Below are 23,484 nucleotides of genomic sequence, written 5' to 3' on the forward strand. Positions count from 1 at the left end.
CCCCAGGGATAGAGTTTCTGGACGTAACCACCATCCAAGAGACTCTCGCACCCTGCGGGAGATAATGACAGAGTGATCCAGTGAAGTCGGCGAACGATCCCAACTGGTCAGAATTAGATTTTGGAGATCCCGGGAATGAAACTGTGCAAACGGTACGGTGTCCATTGCCGCCACCATCAGACTCAGAAGGCGCATGCATTCCCGAAGGAACATTGCCATCGCCGACCTCATAGCCTGGACATGGCGACGAAGGTTCGCTTGTTTGTCCGGAGGCAGGTACACCACTGCCCGTACTGTGTCGAAAAGCATCCCCAAGAACAGGATTGACTGTGTCGGTTCCAATGACGACTTCTTCCAATTGACCAGCCACCCGAAGTCCTCCAGGTGCTGGAGGGAGAGATCGCGAGCAGCCATCGCCTCCTCCGCTGTGGGCGACAATCAACAGGTCGTCCAGGTAGGGCAGAACCGTAACTCCCTGTTTTTGAAGAAGCGCCATGAGTGGTGCCAGGATTTTTGTAAAAACCCTGGGTGCCGAGGCCAACCCGAAAGGTAGGGCCACAAACTGGTAATGGGCCTGACCTATGGTGAAACGCAGGAAGCGCTGGTGGGCCCTGCCGATAGGGATATGCAAATAAGCGTCGCGGATGTCGATCGACACCAAGAAAACGTACTGCGACAGAGTCGCTACGACCGAGCGGAGAGACTCCATGCGGAATTTTCGGGTCCGGACATGAAGATTCAAATCTTTGAGATCCAGAATGGGGCGAAACTTGTCCTCCTTTTTGGGAACCACAAAAAGGTTGGAGTAAAACCCCCTTCCCCGGTCCTCTGGCAGAACTGGAACCACCACACCCTGCTGCAGAAGAGTGTCCACCTCCCGCAGCAGTGCTGCAGCCAGTTTGGGCTCGGACGGGGTGAATGACTGACAAAACCTGTCCTGGGGACGAGAGTGAAACTCTATGAAATAGCCCGCCAACATAACCTGCGTCACCCAGGCGTCCGAAATATGGGACGCCCAAATCGACCCGAATTGTAGCAGACGACCTGCGACCCGAGAGCCCTCGAGCGGATTCCTGGCGTCAGTCCGCCTTAGCGGGCTTTTTGTCAACCTCCCGTTTGTCCTGATGGAAATGTTGCTTCCAAGGAATACGGGATTTCTGGGTGGACTTCTTACCGGAAGACGAGGGACGACTCGATCCCCAAGAAGGCTGACCGAACCGCCCCCTGTTCCGAAAGGACCGGCGACCACCACTGGCACTTGACCTGCCAGACGTGGAAGCTGCCGCCTTCCGCTGAGGCAAGGCAGCATCCTTAGCCTTGGCCTTAGCAATCAGCTCCGTGAGGTCCGAACCAAAAAGATGACCGCCTTTGTACGCTAGACTAAGCAAACCTTGTTTGGAAACTGCGTCTCCAGTCCACTGTTTAAGCCACAGTGCTCTCCTGACTGTGACGGACGAAGACTGAGCCCTGGACAGAACGGAAGTAGTATCCAGTACTGCGTCCCTGCCATAACGTGTCGCCTCTTCCAACAGCTGGAAAAGCCTTTCCACTTCCGACAGCGGAGTTCCATCCTGCCATGCTGTCCACAGCTGGTCCAACCACCGCAGAGAAGCCTTACCGGCCCACATGGCCCCCAAGGCTGCACGGAATCCATGACCCGCGGCCTCGTAGATGGACTTCGCCGCTAACTCCGTTCTTCTGTCCAGAGGTTCCTGAAGACTGGCCTTCCCTTTAACAGGAAGCAAGGAAGATTTGCTAAGCTGAGACAGAGGAACATCCACTTCAGGGGAGGGAACCCAATTAGCGATCGTCTCCGTGGCGCAGGGATACAAGGCATCAAATAACCGCATCCCCTGGAAGCGTTTATCCGGACACCAGCGTTCTTTCTCCACTGCCTCGTTAAGTTCATCATGCGCCGGCAATGTTGAACGAGCCCGACGCGGCTCCTGATACAGCCGGGCCGACTTGCCAGGCTTTGTCGGCTTTTCAGACAGCTGTAACGCTTCTCGCATGGCTCCAATAAGAGCATTCACGCGGCCCGAAAGCGTAGCAGATCGACTCTGCCGAACTTCATCCTCAGAATCAGAGACTTCACCAACCGAGCTTGTTGGTGAATCTGAAGCCTCCGATGCACTGCGCGGAGGAGACAGTGCCACCACAGTCCTGCGGCGCTTCTTGCCTCGTGGTGTCGTTTGCGATTTAGCTGACACCCAATGACCCAGGAGGTTAGAAAGGCTGTCAGTGGAGCGGGTGAGCGCCTCCACTTTAACATCACTAAGGGTCGAACTTGACGCCGCCGAAGACCCGGGTGTAACAGAAACGCGAGACCGATCCTGAAACGGATTGGGAGAGAGGTCCGCGCCCCCTGGACCCTGATCCGACATGCCTCCCACCTCAGATGCCAGCATGTTAGAATGAGTATAATAAATTAGGGTGAAAATTCCCTTTTTATTTTTTTTATTTTTTATTTTTTTATTTTTTTTGGGCACTGAAGGGTTAAAACTCTCCCCTAGAGAGTGTTACCCCAGCCGTGCAGAGCAAAAGTTAACCTAACGAACTGGGGGGAAGCGCCCTTTGAACCAGAAGCGTGCACCCCCAGAAAGAGTTAACAGCTCTGTTGCGCAGACCCCCTCAGAAGGGGTTAATGCTGCTAACACACTAAACAACTCACTGCCTTAAGAGGTCAGGGAAGTGAGAGTGTCCAAACAAAAAGTGGTAGCGGCAAATAGCACCTTGCCTGCCTTAGCAGGTCAGCCAAGGTGCTTTACAATGGAGAGAAAAAAAAAAAGGAAACTTCTGCCTTCAGGCAGAAGCGACTCACCAGTGCCGCGGTGACTGCTCCTTCGGAGCCTGTGTGGGCGGTGAACGGGAAGCAGAGAGCAGGAGGTGCACGTGGAGGGAAGCCGGAAGGAGGGAGAGGGGCGGAGAGCTCAGCGCCTGCTAAGCCAGGAGCTTCCTGTCATAACTACCATGACAGGAAGCCGAATGACGCGAGGCCCCGCCCCCCGAGCTCACTCACAGAGCCCGCGCTCAGAGAGAAAGCGCGCGTTTTCCTGAAGGCTTCCTGTCCAAAAGTGATGGCAGGAAGCCAAGATAATAAAGCCACGCCCCCCATTCCAACGGAGCCGCGCTCCTCCGTCCCTGCTCCCCAGCCCCCAGGGTCATAGAATGCAGCGGTGATCCTCATACACCGTCTGCAAATACAGAAAAACAGAACATCACCACATGAAGTAACGGCGGCAGCCGCAGCCGCCGCTGAAGCACTCATACATAGAGCACTTACCCCACTGTGCGCCACAGGGACCCCCAGGGATGTGTGGCGCTTGTGGCCCTTGCTTCCCCCACCACGGAGCGCGCAGGGACCCCACAGGCGGTGTGCGTCTCCGCCAGGAAGCGCCCCATGTCCCCCGGGGCTGGCAGGTTACTGAGGGGACCTCCTTAAGGGGTACGCAGGTCTGCCAGGGGAGGGCAGGGGTCCCGGCAGCGCCGAGACCCCCTGAGACCTCTAGACCACGGGGGATCCAGGTCTCCATTGGTAAATTTAAAATAAAAAACCTTCTGAGGAGCTGCCATGGCAGCGACTATCCTCTGCGACCTCAAATTTCAGACTGGAGAACATGGGAGTAGTAGGAGCCTAAGTAGAGGGGCCGGTCGTCACTTTTTTTTTTAAATCTGAGGTAAACTATCCTGTGGGGCTCCGCCTACCCACTAGTAATGGATCTGTGTCTCCCTTCCTTCCCTTCTGCTGCTGAAATGGATCATGCTTGTGAAATTATTGTGGCCTTGTACTACATCCAAGTCCTCAGACTTATGGGCCACCCTGTCCCTCTATATGTTTATTGCACCATATTCCATCGGTTATTGAAATTTTCTCCACTAGAAGAAACTCTTCTTTATTGTATTTCTTTAAAAAAAATTGCTAGATAAAAAATATGACAGTTGTCATATAGCCGTATACATTAGTGCAGATGGTGCTGATATTGCAGATGTAGTACTGATTTACTAATCTTGTCTAACAAGTAATCTTTGTAAATAGAGGAGATTTATAGATATACTCATGCAGAAAACATTTTGGTAAAAGCCACATTTTGCACAAAAAATATTGTAACATTTTGAGATCTTTCTAAAAATGAAAAGAGAAATGGATGGGGCATCCCACGGACCTATATCTTTACCATAACTTAGACTACAAATTAGATGGCGCCAAATAAGAACTTTAAAATGGCGCACAACAACGAGAAGGTATCACCCATCGTGGGTGTACAAGGAATGAAAGGGTGCAAAGCGGTGTCCAGCCCTTCAGAGGTTATTTCTACAGAAGGGAGTGTCGGGACTGGAAGTGCCAGCCTACAGCAAGGAGTGACTGCTGTCGCAAAACGAAGTGGAAGGACAAGGCTCACCTAATAAGCTGTGACTCAGGAAAACAGGCAGAGAAGATCAAGAAACAGGACGGTGAATCAGAGAACTTCACCAAGCAAAAGGAGGAGCCGGGATGGGCCTCAAGCGGTGAGGGAGACGGCTCCATTTGTCGCTCGCGAGTCTGAGAGGAAGCAGTGTGAGATGAGGATGACAGAATGGGAGATGCTGCTGGCGCGGAGTGAGGCACGTGAGGAGAAGATTGGCCGAGGACGGTTGCGCCAGCTGATGGCAATGGCAGAAAAGGAGGTGAGACCACGTGGCCTGATGAAGGAGACGGAGGCCGGATATGAGCAAGAGCCTAAGTCTCTGACTGGGGCCTTTTTCATGGCCCTAAGTCTCTAACTGTGGCCATGGAAGGGCCCAGGAGCTGGAAGCCTTTGGACCCATTTGCTGGTGGGTTCCTGACCAACCCCGAGATCAGTCCTCACCTCCTAGGGGGAGAGCTCTACCACCAAGGAGCAGTGAATCACAGCGGTCGGCAGAGGACCAGTGAAGATAACTTAGTCGGAACCTGGAGAGGCCACATTGTTCTCATTGCACCTGCTTAAGGGGACAGTTTAAAGTTTCTGCAAGACCACGTTATGCGGGTCTAAGACTAATGTGGGACAAATGGACTCACAGCACAATCTGCACACCCAGACAGGACCCCCACTTTTATGTAATGTGCCAGGGCGTAAGAGACAAGAGCTTTGACCATGGCTATCACCCCGAGCCATGTAACAGTTCCACTAGTTTAATTCCATATTGTGGCACAATTTTGGTAAACACTGATACATTTTGAGCCACGGTCCCTTTCCCAACAAGCCAGTTTTATGCTAGGTCACATTTGTTGAACAAGTTTCTGAACATATAACTGATGTGGTGGAAGATACAGCACATATGCCATTTTTAATGAAAACTGAGCTAAAATTTTGATGCATTTAACTCTGAAATCTCGAATGGAAAAACAGCGTTCGCCAGCAAGAAACTATAGTGGACCTTCTATGCTTCTATAGGGACTTGTAAAGTCAACCTCATTACTGAATACGGTCTAGAAAATGTATATTGATGAAACACAACTAACACTTTAGCTTCAGCATTTCTCTAGAGAGGTAGAAAAAAAAGAAAGAATTGTCATATTAGAAGAGCGAATCAGCAGGACAATAAGAGACAATTTGGTGTAGAACGCTATTAATTCTTTCTATTGCTTGTGCATTTCATTGTCTTGTAAGTAATTGAGTAAATCAGTCTGTAATTAAAGTTAATTTTTAATGGTGTTCAATCTACTCGATCTTCCAGAGCATTTAGCCACCTAGTAGGAATCACAGCAGTAAATCCATCACTCTTTAATCTCCTGTAATGCAGGTTCCCTGTCTGAAGCATGGCGGGATGAGCTGAGAGAACTTGCAGCAAAAGTCTGCACAAGAGACAAAAAGATAGAAAAACAAGAGGTATTACTTATGCTTCATTGCAACATTTGGGTTGAACTATTCTATCTTAAAGTGACAGTTAACTTTTAGTTAAGGCATATTTGTATATGGTGACAGCATTATGAAAAGTGTAAGCTCTGTTACAATTGCATCACTGGTTTCCATTTCTAATGAGAACTAGGATCCATACCTGAATCCTTTGCAACAGACACGCTGACTTAGTGTGACCATCATTTGTATTGCTTCAGTATAATGACCTAAAGCACCTCCAGATTATGTAAGGGCTATATCACTAGAGAAGATTAGAGTGCTGCTCAGATGACTTGACCTCCACCATCACCCAACCTTAACCCAATTGAGATGGTTTGGGATGAGTTGGATGCGAAGTGTAGGCAAAGCAGCCAACAAATGCTCAGCACCTTTGCAAACTCCTTGAAGTTTGTTGGAAAGCCTTTCCAGGTGACTACCTGATTAAGCTGTTTGAGAAAATGCCAAGGGTGTGTAAAGCTGGCACCAGAGTAAAAGGGGGGTACTTTGCGGAATCTAAAGTTTAACAAATACTCTAGTTTGTTTCATAAGAATTTATTTGCTCCATGTTTACATATGTGATCATTTGTAGTTTTGCTGCCTTCAGTCTTAATTTACAATGTACACATTCCAATCAGAATAAGGAAAATCACGGCAGGTGTGTCCAAACTTTTGACCAGTACTGCATATTATTTACTTAATCTATCTGCACTGCTGCTCATATGCATCTTGTTGATTAACTTAAGACAAGTTATAAAAGTGTCATTCTATGAAATAAAGTGTCAGTCTTCATACTATAATCATGACACCTGGTGCATCAGTTGTTGTGCTGAATGTTGCATGCTTTTTTATTCTCGCTCCTTGAAAAGTCAAGTGTCCTATTGGAGTCTATGGAGTGCTGGAAGGGACACAGGGTGTGCCACACCTAGATATTGTCATCAGCTGTGCCTGACTCTGACATAAAATAGCTAGATGGACACGTTTATGGAACCCGTTCTAAGCAGGTCCACATTAGATAAAAGTTTTTGAAACTCCAATCAGTCTCCTAAACTTTTAGGTATCATTCTGCCCAATCAAGTAAAGTAAAGGGAGCATGGACCGCACCTCCAAAAATCATACATTTGATCTAATGCCTCTCGGCAAAAATATATATAACTGAATATGTTGTGTTGGTGCAGTGTGTCGGCTATTGTTGCTGTGGTTTTGTGCTTGTGGGGCGGCGTGGCCTGGAGTCATGGGGACTCGGTCTTGCAGCATGGGTGCTGTGAGGCACCAGGCCGCCCGCCCTGCTGGTGCATTGTCGCCTAGTTCGTTGGTTGGCGCACGGCTCCGCTCCCATTCAGGTAGGAAATGTTAGGACCCACTACGAGGTTTGCCGTGACGTGGCAGTGGGCTTCACACAGTCTGATCAGAATGTTAAACTAAGAACCTCATGTTCAGTTATATATATTTTTGCCGAGAGGCATTAGATCAAATGTATGATTTTTGGAGGTGCGGTCCATGCTTCTTTTTTTTTAAAAAAATATCCATACTTGCAATACCATGTTCAAATGAACAACAGGATGCAGCAGGTCCCCAATAATAAAGTCGGGGGCAGCACAGGTGCAAAACACTAATACAACAACCACTTGGTGACCCAATAAACATCCGTGGGGTGGCTGTCTTGTATTCAAAATGCACACAGACCTGCATAGGTTGCCATTCACCCCATTACGTGAGATGCACCGCTATCCGTATAACAGCCTATTACCAACGCCCCTACTATTATATCTGATGGGCTGCCAATACCATATGTGCACCACCCCATTTTACCCAGCTACCACTGTAGGGACCTGGCCTGCGTTCTGCATAAAAAAAGTGCAAAAAAAGTATACAGTAAAATACATGAGGTATTGGTAGATATTTTGGCCAAAATACACAAGATTGCAACCCACATCAAAGGTTCTCAGTATCTTGTGAGCCCCTATACTAGATTAAAGAATAATTCACTGAAAAAAAGAAAAAAATCAATAAAAGTCATCACTGAAAATTAAAAAAATAACCATACTTGCTATATCATGTCCAGACACAAATGCACAACAGGATGCAGCAGTAAAAGTAAAGTCTTAATGTAACAATTCTAATTCATTGCTTAGGTAGAAGAGCCACGAAGATCCACGCAGTACTCTGCAGAAACTGGACGTATCATGCCTGCATCTGCAAGAGCTATGACACGGCAGGGATCCCGAAAATCAAAAAGAACCAGTAATGCCAAAGAAAAGAACGCAAGTGCTAATTTCCAAGATCAAGAATTTATGGCAAGTTCTAAGAAATACAGAAAATGTCATCATTTGATATGTCAGCATTTTACTAATCCATTTACTAATGGAGCACTGTTGATTTTAGATGTAGAACATATTTGGCCCAAAGTTCTTGTGTCTCTGCATGACCCAAAAGTTCTGGTCACTCATCTGAACTTTACACCGAAAAGAGATGATCTATCGAAGCCACGTCCCCACAAATTGGATCAACCATCAGTATTTCCAATGATAAACAGGTCACAGTGACCGAGGATTGTAACACGTTTCTTTCTTCTGTTAATAGATACTGGAGTTGCTTTGCCAGATTCTGCAAACGGATTCTCTGTCTGCCATCCAACAGTGGCTCTTGTCAGCTGGCCAGAGGGGTAAGAGCAGTTACCAGAAAATTAATAGTAAAACTACACTACACTGCTTTTTGTTTTGTTCAGTGACAAAAAACGTCTTGTTACTATATTATTACATGCATTTCTCAGTAGAATAACAATGTTCTATTAGTAAAAATTAGGTATCAGGGTTAGTGCGGCATTCTGCCTTAGGGACTATAGCGATTCCTACTGCCAAAAAGGTATACGATAGGTCTGCCTACTAAGTTCTGTAGGTGTCACTTTTTATGCCATGAAAAAGAAAAATGGCGCTAAAAGTGTGTTACCCTCAATATAAGACACAGTGAGCCGAGGATTGAACATGCTCAACTGCCTCGGTTTTGACCTGGCACAACTCCTTACTTGTAAGAGTGAAGGTGCTGCTCCGACCTCTGTCCCACACACATGTGAAGAGACATATTCTAAGCAAACAGATAAAAGAACGGTAATTTCCGGGCGCTGCCACAGAGTGAAGACAAAGGTGTATGTTATTTATTCATTTATACAACGCGTTTCAAAGTCGCGTTGACTCCTTCATCAGATATCCGACTTCGAAACGCGTTGTATGAATGAATATGGATCCAGAGAACATACACCCTTGTCTTCACGCTGAGGCAGCGCCCGGGAATTACTGCTCTTTTTCCTGTTTGGTTTGAATACCTTGTCTGCCTTAGAATGGAAAATTCTCATTAATATTGTGGTTTAATGGCTGCACATTGTTATATTAGATTATCTGATAATATTTACTTAATGTTGCGAAACATTGAAAGGTTGAAGTTACTTTAAGGGTTATCCTCATCCTCTTAGTTCAGGATTGTACTGTTCACCAACCCCCCTCCCGGCTGAGCTTTTTTAAACTTTAAGCCCTTACTGATTATTACAAACGAATGACTTATATTTACTAATGTACTCATATAGATAGACTTAGTCTAGGTAGTCAGGAGACATGCCAAATTTATCATAGTGGGGCACCTTGTCTGATAGATTTGTCTCTTGAGAAGGTATACAGTTTCTGTTACTTGGCTTACTTGAGACGATTAATTTATGCCTAACAGTCCCAACCCAATATTAAAACTGGCACAAATGAATGATAAATTGGTGCTAAAATTGATTTTCATCAAAAAAAAGCTGCAAGTTATGCCAGAATTCTGAAGTACACCAATACTAAATATGAGCTAATGTATCATAATTAAAATTAACATTCATGCTAATATTTGTCTTAATTTTTTATCGTTTACATGGTTAATGTTGTATAATATTCTACACTTTATACAGTATATTGCACCTTCTTCATTACCTTGCAGTTCTCTCTGTACTGGAAAAAAAGTGATGTGATGAATTATAATAAATATAAGAAGATATATAACTATAAGAAATATGATCAAAATATTTACTTCATGTTTTGAAACATTCAAGATTGACGTTACTTTCAGGGTTATCCTCATCCTCTTAGTTCAGGATCATACCACTCCTCAGTCCCCGGGCTCCTGCTCAATAAACAGTTCAGGCTGATATGAGGCAGCCTCATCTCTGCAGCATCAGATGCACAGTGGCTCTGGAACTATCAGTGCAGTCTACTACTCCTAGCCTGCTTTAGAGCAGTGCTTACAAGCTCTTTTGGGAAGCGCTTGTAAGCACTGTACATGTATGGTCACCACTGCGTTGCGTTCTATCAGGAATCTGTAAACAATTTAGAAAAATCTGTATTATGTTGAGAACAGGGAGGAATTGTAATGACAAGTAAATTGTGAAGTTTCTTGTTTTTACAAGCGCTTTGAAATATTAGTCATCTAAGAAGATGGGAATAACCCTTTCACTGGTAGACGGATGAGTTGCCAATTTACATGCTTTTATAATTTCCTGCAGAGAAAGACCTTGTCATGAATATGATCCAGACAGCTACTGCCAATATGCAACATGAATCCATGGGGGAAACACTCTACACCCAGAACAACATAGGTTTGTTAACGAAGGATGAGTTCCTACAGAGAAAAAATCTCAACAGGTACAAGCTTTGTCTTTCACTAATGCCCCGATTCATCAATACCGGTGTATTCACAACAGTCTTGATGAGGGCGCGTGTTGAAGTCAGCGGAATCTGATTCATTAGGAGGAGTCAACTTCCCCACAAATCTTACTCCATCAGAGACCGGAGTAATGTTTCTGATGCAAGGCACACCACAGCTCATTGTGAATTAGACAAGCTGTGGCGTCATGCCCCGTCCTTCCCCAAGCTCATCCCATTTTGGTGGAGCCGGCACTTTGAAGCATTGCAAAATCTTGGGACTTTTAGCATTTTTATTCTAAAGTGTTTTATACAAGATTTCTGGCAAAAACACCTTGACAAATTAGGGTTTAACAGTTTTCTCATTGGATCAATTTACTGTATTATCTAGTTCGGCTCCAAAAGAGTCACTTTACATGGGCTGCAAACTCCTGATCTCATATAGTCATGAAAAAGAGAAGCAGCGCCCCCAATAATGTTTCGTTGCACATCACTTTGTTACGCATAGAGACATGAATAGAGGAGTCAGCATCTGTTCTGAGATGAAATCTTTCAAAAGAAATAAAATGTGAAAGATTGATATCAGTATGGATGGAGACTTCTCTTGTCAAGTCTACGGTCAGATAGTGGTAGGGCCAAATGTATCTCGGGACTGCTGATACAAGTGAAAACCTGTTTACAGACAATGTGTCAGCCACAGAAGGCGCACAGCAAGGAATACTCTATAAAGTATCCAGTCCATTTAGGACAACATATCAAATGTCATCAGGTAGACAATGGCCTCCAAAAAGGGACAGGTTGAGTATGGTGCAACTTAGGAGGGCACTATTCATGAACATAAGTGTCCTTTTATTTGGGAACTGTGCATGTCATACAGGAATAGATCTTTGCTAAGTGATAAGTGACCACTGTAACAAGTAACAACTTCCTATAGAGGTAATGATGGAAAACACACCCAATGCCATTGCTTGCCCTTTCTTCTATAACTTATACTGGACTCCGAAAAGCTAGTTCACATATCCTGTCATTGCTCCCAACAATCTATGTCATGCATGCGGAAAGTGTTTATACCAATCGTGTGATCATGAGTGATAAGCAAGGAACTCATTTCTTTTGTGTAGTAGGTCCAGTCACAAGCAGAGACCAGAGCCGGTTCCTGAAGAAGACAAGCCAGGTAACCAGCCACGATTCATGATTTATTTTCACTGTAATTAAAATATAAATGTATGAGCTGTTAGGCTTGGGTGGTCTACTATTTACAGTAAGAAATCATTTCAGAACATTTTCCACCTTTATTCTGTCCTGTAATCTGTGCCAATTCAATTGAAAAACTGAAATAATTTTGGAGGTGGAAAATAAAAACAAAATTTAAATCATGTGGTTGTGATTCGAATTAGGCAATGACTTTTAAACTCTTATTAAAAGGGAAACTGCCAGTAGGATCAACCCAACTAAGCTGTCTATATGGGCATGTAGCTCATAAAAAGCTGAATAAATTTATACCTTTTATATCTGTGATCAGATGTCTTATTCTAGAGAAATCCATGTTCTTCTTATATGTAAATGAGCTGTTTAGGACTACGGGCTGAGCACTGATCTGCATTAGAATCTGACTCCAGAGATTATTTTATATGAAGAGGGAGTTACCAGTGTGAGACATATAACTAGCCAGAACAGTAGAACTAAACTTTGTCTCCTTACCATCACATTTACTGCAGCTCTCACAGCTCTGCTGTATTACAGCCCTGCCTGCCTGTGAGCTGGAAGATGAAGCTGAGAGGAGCCTGCAGATGTGTCAGGTATAATCACACACAGCTCTGCAGTGAGATCAGAAGAGCAGAGAGCGACCATTACACATCACACTAGTGATGCCCACTTTTATTTAACCCCTTAAGGACCTTGAGTTTTTCCGTTTTTGCATTTTCATTTTTTGCTCCCCTTCTTCCCAGAGCCATAGCCTTTTTACTTTTCGGTCAATATGACCATGTGAGGGCTTATTTTTTGTGGGAAGAATTGTACTTTTAAATGCCATCACTGGTTTTACCATATCATATACTGGAAAACAGGAAAAAAATTCCAAGTGCTGTGAAATTGCAAAAAAAATGCAATTCCATAGTTGTTGTTTTTTTTTATTTTTTATTTTTTTTACCAAGTTCACTGAATGCTAAAACTGACTTGCCATTATTATTCTCCAGGTCATCACAAGTTCGTAGACACCAAACATGTATAGGTTATTTTTTATTTAAGTGGTGAAACAAAAATCCAAAATTTGCTAAAAAAAAATAAAATAAAAAAAATGGCGGCATTTTCCGAGACCCGTAGCGTCTCCATTTTTTGTGATCTGGGGCCAGGTAAGGGCTTATTTTTTGCGCACTGAGCTGACGTTTTTATTGATACCATTTTGGGATAAATCTGATGTTTTGTTGATTGCCCGTTATTGCATTTTATTGCAATGTTGTGACAACCAAAAAAAACTTAATTCTGGCGTTTAGAATTTTTTTGTCATTACGCTATTTACCAATCAGATTAATTCTTTTTTTTATATTGATAGATCGCACGACTCTGAACGCAGCGATACCAAATATGTGTATGTGGGAATTTTTTTTTATTATTTTATTTTGAATGGGGCGAAAGGGGGGTGATTTAAACTTTTATATTTTTTTATATTTTTAAAACCATTTTTTTTACACTTTCTGCATGCTTCAATATTCTCCATAGGAGACTAGAATCTACAGTTTCCTGATCGTTTCTACTGCATACAGGCGACGAGCAGATCGCCTGTATACAGGAGAAATGCTCCTGTGCTCTGAGTGCCGACCACTATGTGGCGCTCATAGCTAGCGAGACATGGCAACCACAGGGGTCTGCTGCAAACCCCGGGTTGTCATGCTGACCCAACGGTGGCCCGCGATCACGTGACATGGTCACTGATGGGCGGGGCTAAGGCCGCGCTTCCAGCTCGGCGCTGTTAAATGCCACTGTCAGAGATTGACAGCGGTGTTTAACTGGTTAACAGCCGCGGGTGGATCGCGATTCCACACGCGGCTGTTGCGGGCACATGTCAGCTGTAAGAATCAGCTGACATGTGCCCGGTTCAGTGCGGGCTCAGCGCCGGAGCCCTCACTGAACCGGGGGTGATGGCCTGGGGTGTACTAATACGCCCCAGGCTTTAAAGGGGTTAAAATAATCTCTGAAGGAAGATTCTCATGCAGATCAGTGTCCGGCCCATAATTTGGAACAGCTCATTTACATATAAAGAAAAAACGTGGATTTCTCTGGAATAAGACATTGGATTGCAGATATCAAGGTATCATTTTATTCAGCTTCCTATGACCTGCATGCCCATATAGACAGATTCCCCTTAAAAAGGTATACATACATACCAAAATGTACAAGTATGCAAGTGTAAGAAGGCAGCTGTCCTAACACACAATCCCTAAAATCACAAACAATAAAGCTGAATTAAAGATGGCGTAGGAGGGTTTATCCTACTGACAGATTCCCTTTAAATAGTAGTAAGTGTACAGTTGCCAGCACAGTGATTCTAATTTACCCTATATAATGTTTAGCTGTTTTAGGTGGATTTTCCTGACATTTTCTTAGTTGCATTTTACAGCAAAAGCCATGGTTATTAAATGGCTTACAAGACAACAAAGGGATCTTATTGTTGAAAGGCATCAGTAAGGAGAAGGGTAAAAAAACATTTCCAAGGCATTAAATTTACTATAGAACACAGTGAAGATGGTCATCAAGAAGTGGCTTATATTTGGCACAACAGGGACATTATTAAGAACTGGACATCCCTCAAAAATGTATAAAAAGACAAGAAAATTTGTCTGGGAGGCTGCCAACAGGCCTATAGCAGCATTAATGAACTGCAGATATTTCTGACAAATACTGGTTGTGTATTGCACGTGATAAAAATCTCCTGTATTCTTCATATGTCTTGCCTATGAGACAGGGTGGCAAGAGGGAAACCTTTTCTCAGAAAGAAAAACATGAAAGCCTGGCTATGTTTTACCAAAACCTACATCAGCATGTGGCTCAAAGCATGTGAGAAAATATTTTGGAATCTGATGAGACAAAAGGTTTAACCTTGTTCACCATAATTCAAAAAGTTATGTTTTGCGCAAATCCAATGCTCCACATCACCAAAAGAACACCATACATACGATGAAACATGGTGGAGGCAGCATTCTGCATTAAGGCTGTTTTTTTTGGCAGCAGGACTGGACTGTAGTCAAAGTGGAGGACGTTGTGAACAGTTCCAAATATTAGGCAATTTTGCTACAAAACCTTTAGGCCGCAGCTAAAAAGCTGAGGATGAAGAGCTATATCACATTTCAGCACGACAACTACCCCAAGCATACCTCCAACTCAACAAAAGAATGTCTTTGCCACAAGAAGCTCAAAGTTTTGGAATGTCCCAGCCAGAACTCCAATCTGAATCCAATTGAAAATCTGTGGGTGACATGAAAAGGACACTGTACACAGGAGATGCCCTCACAGTCTGACAGATTTGAAGCAATACTGCATTAAAGAGTGGACAAAGATTTCAAATTCTAGATAGACACTTACTAAGGCGTCTTTAAGACGTCAGTGTTTCGAGTACATGTGGTGTCTGTTTCCACACGTACTGGAGACACTAACACGCATAGTAGACCCATTCAAATGAATGGGTCTGTGCATATGTCAGTGTTTTTCCATGGACCATGTGTCTGTGGGCAAAATACGCTGACATGTCCGTTTTTTTCTTGCAAAACGTCTTGCACACATTCACACTGATGACACACGGATGACACACTGATGACACACGTGTGATCCTGATGTGGCACACGGGCGGCACTCAGGTGCCACACAGGTGCACATGGATACACGGACATCTCCGGTACTGGTTTTTCCAGTACGGGAAATATCCAGACATCTGAAAGATTCCTAAAAAGGACTGAATGCTGTCATACATTCAAAGGGTACTTCAACAAAGTATTAGTTTAAGGGTGTGCATATTTATACAACCACAATATTTTAGATCTTTATTTTTTTCTTTTCCAGTTTGTTTTTTCAAGTGAATTGTACACATTATATGTGATATTAAAGGTGGAAAAAGTTCTGAAATGATTATTCTGATATGATATTTTTACATGATAAAAGCATGGCATTTAACAGTGGGTGTGTAGAATTTTTATATCCACTGTACCTAGGTGAAGCGTTGTAGCTGACCAATATCTAAGTATATTGAAATGTCAAGTATTACAGTTTAGCATCATTCACTATAAGGGAGCTAACCTGCAAGTGCTAGACATAAATGTAAAATGAAGAGCACCAAACCAACATGTGTTGTGATAATTATGGACCACTGATGTCTGAACTCCATTGATTTTACACCATCTTTTTCAGAGCGCATTGGTACTGCAGAAGTTCTTCAGATACATGCAGCAGACAATGAAAATCAAAGCAAACCCAGCGCTGAGAAATAATTCCCTGCTGAAACAACTTTTTCCTAAACAACTCTCTGACAAAGCAATTGCTATTTTATGATATTGTAATATATATATATATATATATATATATATATATATATATATATATCTTCTTAGATGCAGGAAACTATTGTCAATCGACATGCAAGATGCTTTCTTAATCCTGACAAAGAATGTCCAACAAGGGATGAAATATCGGATCTGATTAATGTAATATTCACTTTAGGCATTTTTCTTATGATTCTCCTTTTTTATTCTTCATTTGTAGCTTTGAGTTTAATAAATGTCTAGCAACAGGAACAACATGCTTTTATAATGTACTTTATCTCGTCAGAAATTAAAATTGTAGGATCCACAAACGTGAACATTGAAGATGACATATAAAACCAATGACAGCAATCTTTGAGTTGACATAATCAAGAACATTTTCATTCACTTTTAGCACCCTGTTCAAATTTACATAGGCAATTCTCTTTAATTGTGTTTCTTCTCAAATAAAGAGAATTTCCACCCTAGAGATGTTAATGCTTTCTCTAGCAGGTCCATGGTGCTATGTGCTTGTCCATGTTTCTTTTTTTGGAGGACACTCATTGAGAATATGGATAGAACTGGTAATTACCATACATACTTGAGTACAAGGCGACCCGAATATAAGCCGAGGCACCTAATTTTACCACAAAGAACTGGGAAAACTTATTGACTCGAGTATAAGCCTAGGGTGGGAAATGCAGCAGCTACTGGTAAATTTCCCCATCCTGGTATGTATTGCCCATTCATCACCAATCCTGGTATGCATGGTCCCCTCATCCCCAATCCTGGTATGTATGGCCCCATCATCCCAATCCTGGTATGCACGGCTCCTTCATCCCAATCCTGGTATGCATGGCTCCCCTCAACCTAATCCTGGTATGCATGGTTCCCCTCAACCCAATCCTGGTATGCATGGCTCCCCTCAACCCAATCCTGGCATGCATGACCTCATCATCCCCAATCCTGGTATGCATGGCTCCCCTCAACCCAATCCTGGTATGCATGGCACCCCTCATGCCCAATCCTGGTATGCATGGCCCCATCATCCACAATCCTGGTATGCATGGCTCCCCTCATCCACAATCCTGATATGCATGGCCCCCTCATCCCCAATCCTGATATGCATGGCCCCCTCATACCCAATTCTTGTATGTATGGCCCCCCTATCCTGGTTTCCATGGCCCCCATCACTGCACACATTAAAAAAAATAAACACTCATACTCACCTTCTTCCCCTCTGCTCCAGCACTGCTCCTGTTCTGCCAGCAGCTCGTCTCCGCATCTAAGCAGCACATGACATCACTGCCATGTGCCCTGAGATGCCGAAGTGAGCTGCGGGGATATTCACTCCTCTCCACGCCGGGACTATGTGCGTGGAGAAAAGTGAATAGCCCTGTTACATGGTGTGTGCACAGGGTCAGCAGCGCTGCACCTTCGCTGTGGCTCAGCTATCTTGTTTGCCTGCTTCTAAAGAGAATGCATATTCACCCTTCTCCACTCCCTTGGGCGTGGAGAAGGGTGAACATTCATTTCCCTTTAGCAGCAGGCACACGTGGTAGCTGCAGCAGCCGGCTACTGCGTGTGCCCCGCTCCTCTGCTGCCGCAACCTCCCCACACACATTATGCACCACCGGACTATGTATACACTCGAGTATATAACCGAGTATAAGCCGAGGGGGGCTTTTTCAGCCTAAAAAATGGGCTAAAAAAGTCGGCTTATACTCGAGTATATACGGTAAATATCTGATCCATCATATCAGTCTATTTATTAAGATTATATTCCACTTCAACTCCCTAATCAGATCAGAAATGGAGGCACATCCAGACATGGATGGCCTATGTGTATACCTCTCTTATGCCTCTTTTCCACAAGGTATGGCGCAATTACCTAGTGACCAGCGTTGCAATACCACGCGCTGCTACATATGGACTGATGCTTCCACTACTCAAGAGGCAATCAGTACCGATTAAGGTCCTATGGTAGGACTGAAACGTTTAAACTACTATAAGGATTGGCAAATAAAATTTGATCTTTTCACTGCAAGTTTTTCTATTACATGATTTATGGGATGGAACCATACTTGGGCACCTCATCACACAACCAGGAGTACCGTATACCTTCTTTAAATTATGGAAACCATCATTAACTATTCAAATTACCATTTGCCATATTACATGCCTTTTTAACATACATAATAAATGTTAGTGTGGAATTTCTACAATTCGTTTATCCTGCATTTACCATTGTTTCTTTATCCTTGGCTATGTGATTAACATACATAGGTCCTACACACATGGTGGGGGTTGTGAGTTGACCAACAAATTCAAGGTATGTTCCTTGGTCTGAGATAGCATTGTAAGTAGTATAATCTGTTGCTATTTCAACATAAAGTTATAATCTTGTGAGATTAAGGTCATTCTTTAATATCAGAATACGAATCAGAACGATTCCTTTATGACTTGCCAGAAAACAGCAGCAGGTCCAGCTGCTTGTTGATATAGAAGCGAGACAGAGTTCTTCTGCCATACTCCATTCATCTATATATACCGTTGTAGCATAAAGCACAAAAGAATAGGCAAAACAGCAAATTCATTTTTAAAGTCTCTTAGTGGTCAGTCTTCTTTTCACCATATTGGCACAAATCTGCTTCACCGACCGGGAAATTAATGTTTTTTACGATGATAAGCATGGATCTACTTGGACTTCTCTTCCACCGTCAGTGATGTAGGCATGGTCAGTGATCTCCAGTATGGGTCATTAGATCAGAGTATGAAATGCCTTTGCATGTATCTTTTTATAACCAAGCAGTCTCCTGGTGGACAGTTTCAGTTAGGTGTTTTGGATCTAGTAAAGAAAAAAAATACTTATCTATCCAATTTAGTCTTTGAATTCACTTTGAGATACTTTGAGAACTTGTCCACACATACCAAGACATACTGTACCCATATACACTAAACTTAAGTTGCTAGATAGAGATTTTCAAATGGGTAGTTGGGTTTCACAAGGTATTTCAACTGTAAATTTGTCTTTTTGCCTTAGGGTGCTTTTACATTGCATTTCGGCACCCATTCAGTGGCCCAGTGGGGCTTGCATCCAAACCCCCCGCAATACGGGATTTGGACATATGCGCCGACAGGGCCATAGACTATAATGGTGCCGACAGAGCGAACGTGCGATCTGACATGCATCACTTTGGGAAGTATACGCCTACTGGAGGTGACCCTCAGACGTAGTAGAAGTAAACATAGTAAAAGCATTTCAGCTTGTAGTTAGAATAACTTTTAAGGTATCAAACTCCTCAAACAACCTGACATCATATAAAAGAGATGTCTATGACTAAACTATTGATAACCTATTATTGGTCATCAATATGAGATAGGTGGGGCTCTGACAGTCGCCACTCCCAGCATTAGGCCATGTTCAAACGTTCAGTATTTTACATCAGGATTTGTAAGCCAAAACCAGGAGTGGATGAAAAATGCAAAAGTGGTGACATGTTTCTATTATACTTTTAATCTGATTGTTAGGCTGTGTGCCCACGTAGCATTTTTCAAGCGTATATGCTGCGGATTTTCCGCAGCGTAAACGCTTGAAAAACGCATGTATATCCGCACCCCATGTTCCCCAATGGGATTCCGCAAGTTCTATGCACATGCTGCGGATTTTTCCGCAGCGTTTATGCCGCGTTCAAAAATCCGCAGCATGTCATTTAATTTTGCATTTCCGCAAGCGGAATTGCCTTTGTCCAATGCATAAAAAACGCAAGGCAATTCCGCATGTGGAAAACGCGTGATAAACGCGCGAAAAATGCGCGATAAACGCGTGCGGAATTCCGCATGCGTTTTTCCGGGAGAGGACTTGCATTTATGCAGCAGAAATTTTCTGCTTCATAAATGCAACGTGGGCACATAGCCTTCCACTTTTGATTTTCACATACAAATACTGATGTAAAATACTGAACGTGTGACCGTGGCCTTAAGCTGATATCTGGTCAGGCGGCTACTGAATGTAAGCAGTGTATGGAGCCCCATATTTTGTTTAGTGGCGGCTTCCGAGTACTACTGTTTTATGTTCCACTCATCGGAGATATGGAGGAACACTTGACAGTGCCACTAAACAATATATGGGGCTGCGGTGTTCCACCCAAACCTTGTTTACATCCGGTGGCTGAATGAACAGATATCAGCTTAATGGTAAGGGTGTTAAGTTTCAATCCCCCACCTCATATTGATGCCCTATTCTGTGGATAGTTCATCAGTAGTTTAGTCTTAGTTTTTTTTTTCCACCTTTACGCACACAATAAACTCGCTCTCTCCATGGGGCAGATAGCTCTTAATGGAATGGGAATACATTGAGGAGGGATAAATTCATGGGAGGTGGGCCTGATATGGTGTTCAACCTTGGAAGTTTGGGACCATGCATATTTGCTAGATTGGCATTTGGGTATGTTCACTGTAGTTCTCTGGGTACTTTAATCAGGCTCCTCTAGCACTTCTACAGTAGGCTCCACCAAAGACATTATAAGCTATTCTATAATAGAGATATGTTCACGCTCATCCTCCTCTTCAGGCTACTTATCCCTACTTGGCTGACTTGTGTCTACTGTCTGTCTTGCTTTGCTCTCTAAAAATACTTTTTTCTGCCCTCTAAGGATTCTACGTCCATCGACTGGACTTCAAGCTGCTTTCTGATGTGACTCATTCTTTTCTTTAAAGAGGTTGTCCATCCACTACTTGGACAATCCCTTCTCATTCTTCATGTTTGGTCCCATTAAAAAAAGGCATCTATACTCACCTCCGGAGCCGGCGCTGCTCCAGTGGTGTCAGCACTTATGTTCCCCGGACTCACATGAGAGGGTTATGTCATGTGAGCCCTGCGGCCAATCAGCACTGGCATCACTGTCCCTACCTTTGGACAAATCGAACATCAAGAGGAAGTCAAAGAGCAGCCACAGCCCTGGCTTATGTTGATGTTCAATACATCCAAAGGCGGGGACATGGCTGATCGGGCGTAGTGCTCACGTGACATAATAACCTCACATTAGCCCCGGAAAAGCAAGTGCCGACACCACTGGAACGGCGTCAGCACAGGATGTGAGTAAGTGTTTTTATTTTAACGAGGCCAAAAATGTGGAATGAGAAGGGGTTGTCCAAGTACTGGAAAATCGCCTTAAGTTATTATAGAATCAAGCCCTAGTTAGTTCACATGTTTCGTTATTATAAAATCAAGCCCTAGTTAGTTCACATGTTTCTTCCTCAAGTATACCCAAATCCATTTTTACATACTTTTAATAAATGCTTGCTGACCCACCAGCCATATTTCACATTTTAGATCTCAATCTGTGCATGTGCCGCCCCTTGCACCACCTTATTGGAGACCAGCCGCACGTTGCAATTACGGTCCCAGAATGAAATTTCAAACAGCAGGCAGGTCACTAAAAAAAGCAGCCATTCAAACAGCAGAAGCAGGCGCCAGGGCTGGGGTAGTGTAACATCCCTGGCGGCATGCTGGCATGGCTTACCATCTCCCACCATGCAAGACCGCTAACTTACCTACCAGTCCAGGCTGCACACTCTACTTGCTGTATGCATGTCTCTTGTCTGCTGGCTTAGCGCGGCACTCCGGGAACTTCCTGAGTCTTAAAGGGACAGTGCGCACATTCCTAATGCGTCCCCAGCCTATTGCTGTGATGCACTGGATACTTAAGGCACCCCCGACCAGTGGGAGTTACCTGAGCAACACTTTCTTTCAGTGTGTTCTGTGCAACTGTGAGTTGCCAGGTCATGTCCTCTATCTTGCCTATTTCTACCACCTTGGGGGCTGAGTACCCACACCTGTACCTGTGTTCCTGTATCTATCCTCTTCTGCCACCCTGGGGGGCTGAGTACCCAGGCTCGTTACCTGTACCTGTGACTTCTAGTCTATTTCCGCCACCCTGAGGGCTGAATTTTCAGGCTCGTACCTGTATCTCGCTCCTGTCTCAGTTCCTGTCTGAACTGTATCCTAGCCTCTTACTTGTTTGTCTCTATGTCCGATCCTTCCCTTTGCCTGCAGTGTCTGTAACAGAACCTATTTCCTACCTGTTGTCTCTGTACTCCAGTTTGTGAGTATGTCCACTCGCTACTTAACAGCAAGTACCTTGTGTGTATCTGGCTCTGCTTGTCCCGTTTCTCTGCCCCTGCATCTACCTTCTGTGTTCTAGCTACCTTCCTGCACTTTCCTGACCCGGTCTGTTCCAAGTGAACTGAGCCCTGTCCCGCCCGGCTTCTCCTGCCGCATTCCCGCTTGGCTGCTCCTGCGGCATTCCCACCTGCACCTGCGGTTCTGCTCCGCTTCCCGTCCGCACCTGCATGTTATGATCTGCAACATGTACTAAGGAAAGATAAGGGAAAACTGTCCCTACAGTAAGACTAAGCTGAATCCCTACGATGTAGCGGGCTGCCTGTTCCTAGCGAACAGACCCGCCTTAGTCTTCGGCTAGTCTGAACGAAGACCTATAGCATAAGGGGAGGGGTCCCTAAAAGAACTAAGGACTGGGACAAAAATGGGACACCTCCTAAACAGAGAAGTTGTTGCAGAACACAAAAAGACAAACAGACAAAAAAGTAATAGAGGTCCCAGAAGGACAAAACGAACTGACAAAGAAAGGCACAGAAGCACCTGGCTAGAGAAACAGTCAAACACTGAAGTCCAGCACAGCCAAAAGGGCGGAGCTGGAATATAAAGGCAGATGGTCACGGGACCGCAAAACACAAGAGGGAAAAAACAAACAGGAGGGTTCTAACACTGCGACCCTGCTTTGCTTTGCTTCACGTCCGCACCTGCAGCTCTGCTCTGCCTTGCCCTGCTCTACTCAGCTTCCCGTCCGCAACTGCGGCTCTGCTCTGCCCTGCTTCACATCCGCACCTGTGGCTCTGCTCTGCTTTTTTTTTTTTTTTACCAAGAAGACAACTCCATTTAAGATGCTCTTCTCTGTCCTTGGTCCAAGGTACATTGTGATGTTCAAAGTTGTGATTCACCTTTGTTGTGAGAGCAAAGAGGATTGGTGAAAAGACAACTTAGGGCAGAGAGGAACATTGAGGAGATGTCCTGAGGGCAGACAGGAACACTGAGGGCAGAGAGGAATTCTGAGGAAACCAACTAAGGGCAGAGAGGAATGCTGAGCAGACGGCCTGAGGGCAGAGGGGAATGCTGAGGAGATGGCCTCAGGGCAGAGAGGAGCGCTGCGAAGAAAGTCTGATGACAAAGAGGAGCGCAGAGGAGACGGCCTGAGGGCAGACAGGAGCGCCGAGGAGACGGCCTGAGGGCAGAGAGGAGCGCCGAGGAGACTGCCCGAGCAGAGAGAGGAGCGCCGAGGAGACGGCCTGAGTGGAGAGAGGAGCGCCGAGGAGACGGCCTGAGGGCAGAGAGGAGCGCTGAGGTGACGGCCTGAGGGCAGAGAGGAGCGCTGA

At 44.4% G+C, this 23,484-nt stretch overlaps 1 protein-coding gene across 2 annotated transcripts in view; it reads left to right on the forward strand.

The window, feature by feature from the left end:
- TBATA (thymus, brain and testes associated) overlaps positions 1-16,305 on the forward strand; it is a 96,831-nt gene extending 80,526 nt beyond the window's left edge. Inside the window, exons 6-11 of one of the 2 annotated variants that reach the window (XM_073681445.1) lie at positions 5,764-5,849; positions 7,991-8,152; positions 8,439-8,520; positions 10,384-10,476; positions 11,644-11,696; positions 15,920-16,305. In XM_073681445.1, coding sequence (XP_073537546.1) covers positions 5,764-5,849; positions 7,991-8,152; positions 8,439-8,520; positions 10,384-10,476; positions 11,644-11,696; positions 15,920-16,060 — 617 coding nt within the window. In that variant the 3' untranslated portion in view covers positions 16,061-16,305. Of the gene's footprint in view, positions 1-5,763; positions 5,850-7,990; positions 8,153-8,438; positions 8,521-10,383; positions 10,523-11,643; positions 11,697-15,919 lie in introns of both variants that reach the window. The other variant, XM_073681446.1, reaches the window with a different exon arrangement.
- Positions 16,306-23,484: the final 7,179 nt, after the last annotated feature.

Source organism: Phyllobates terribilis, unplaced genomic scaffold (assembly GCF_046119375.1).
Source record: "Phyllobates terribilis strain yellow unplaced genomic scaffold, ASM4611937v1 Scaffold_5__5_contigs__length_657084704, whole genome shotgun sequence".
Lineage (NCBI taxonomy): Eukaryota > Metazoa > Chordata > Amphibia > Anura > Dendrobatidae > Phyllobates > Phyllobates terribilis.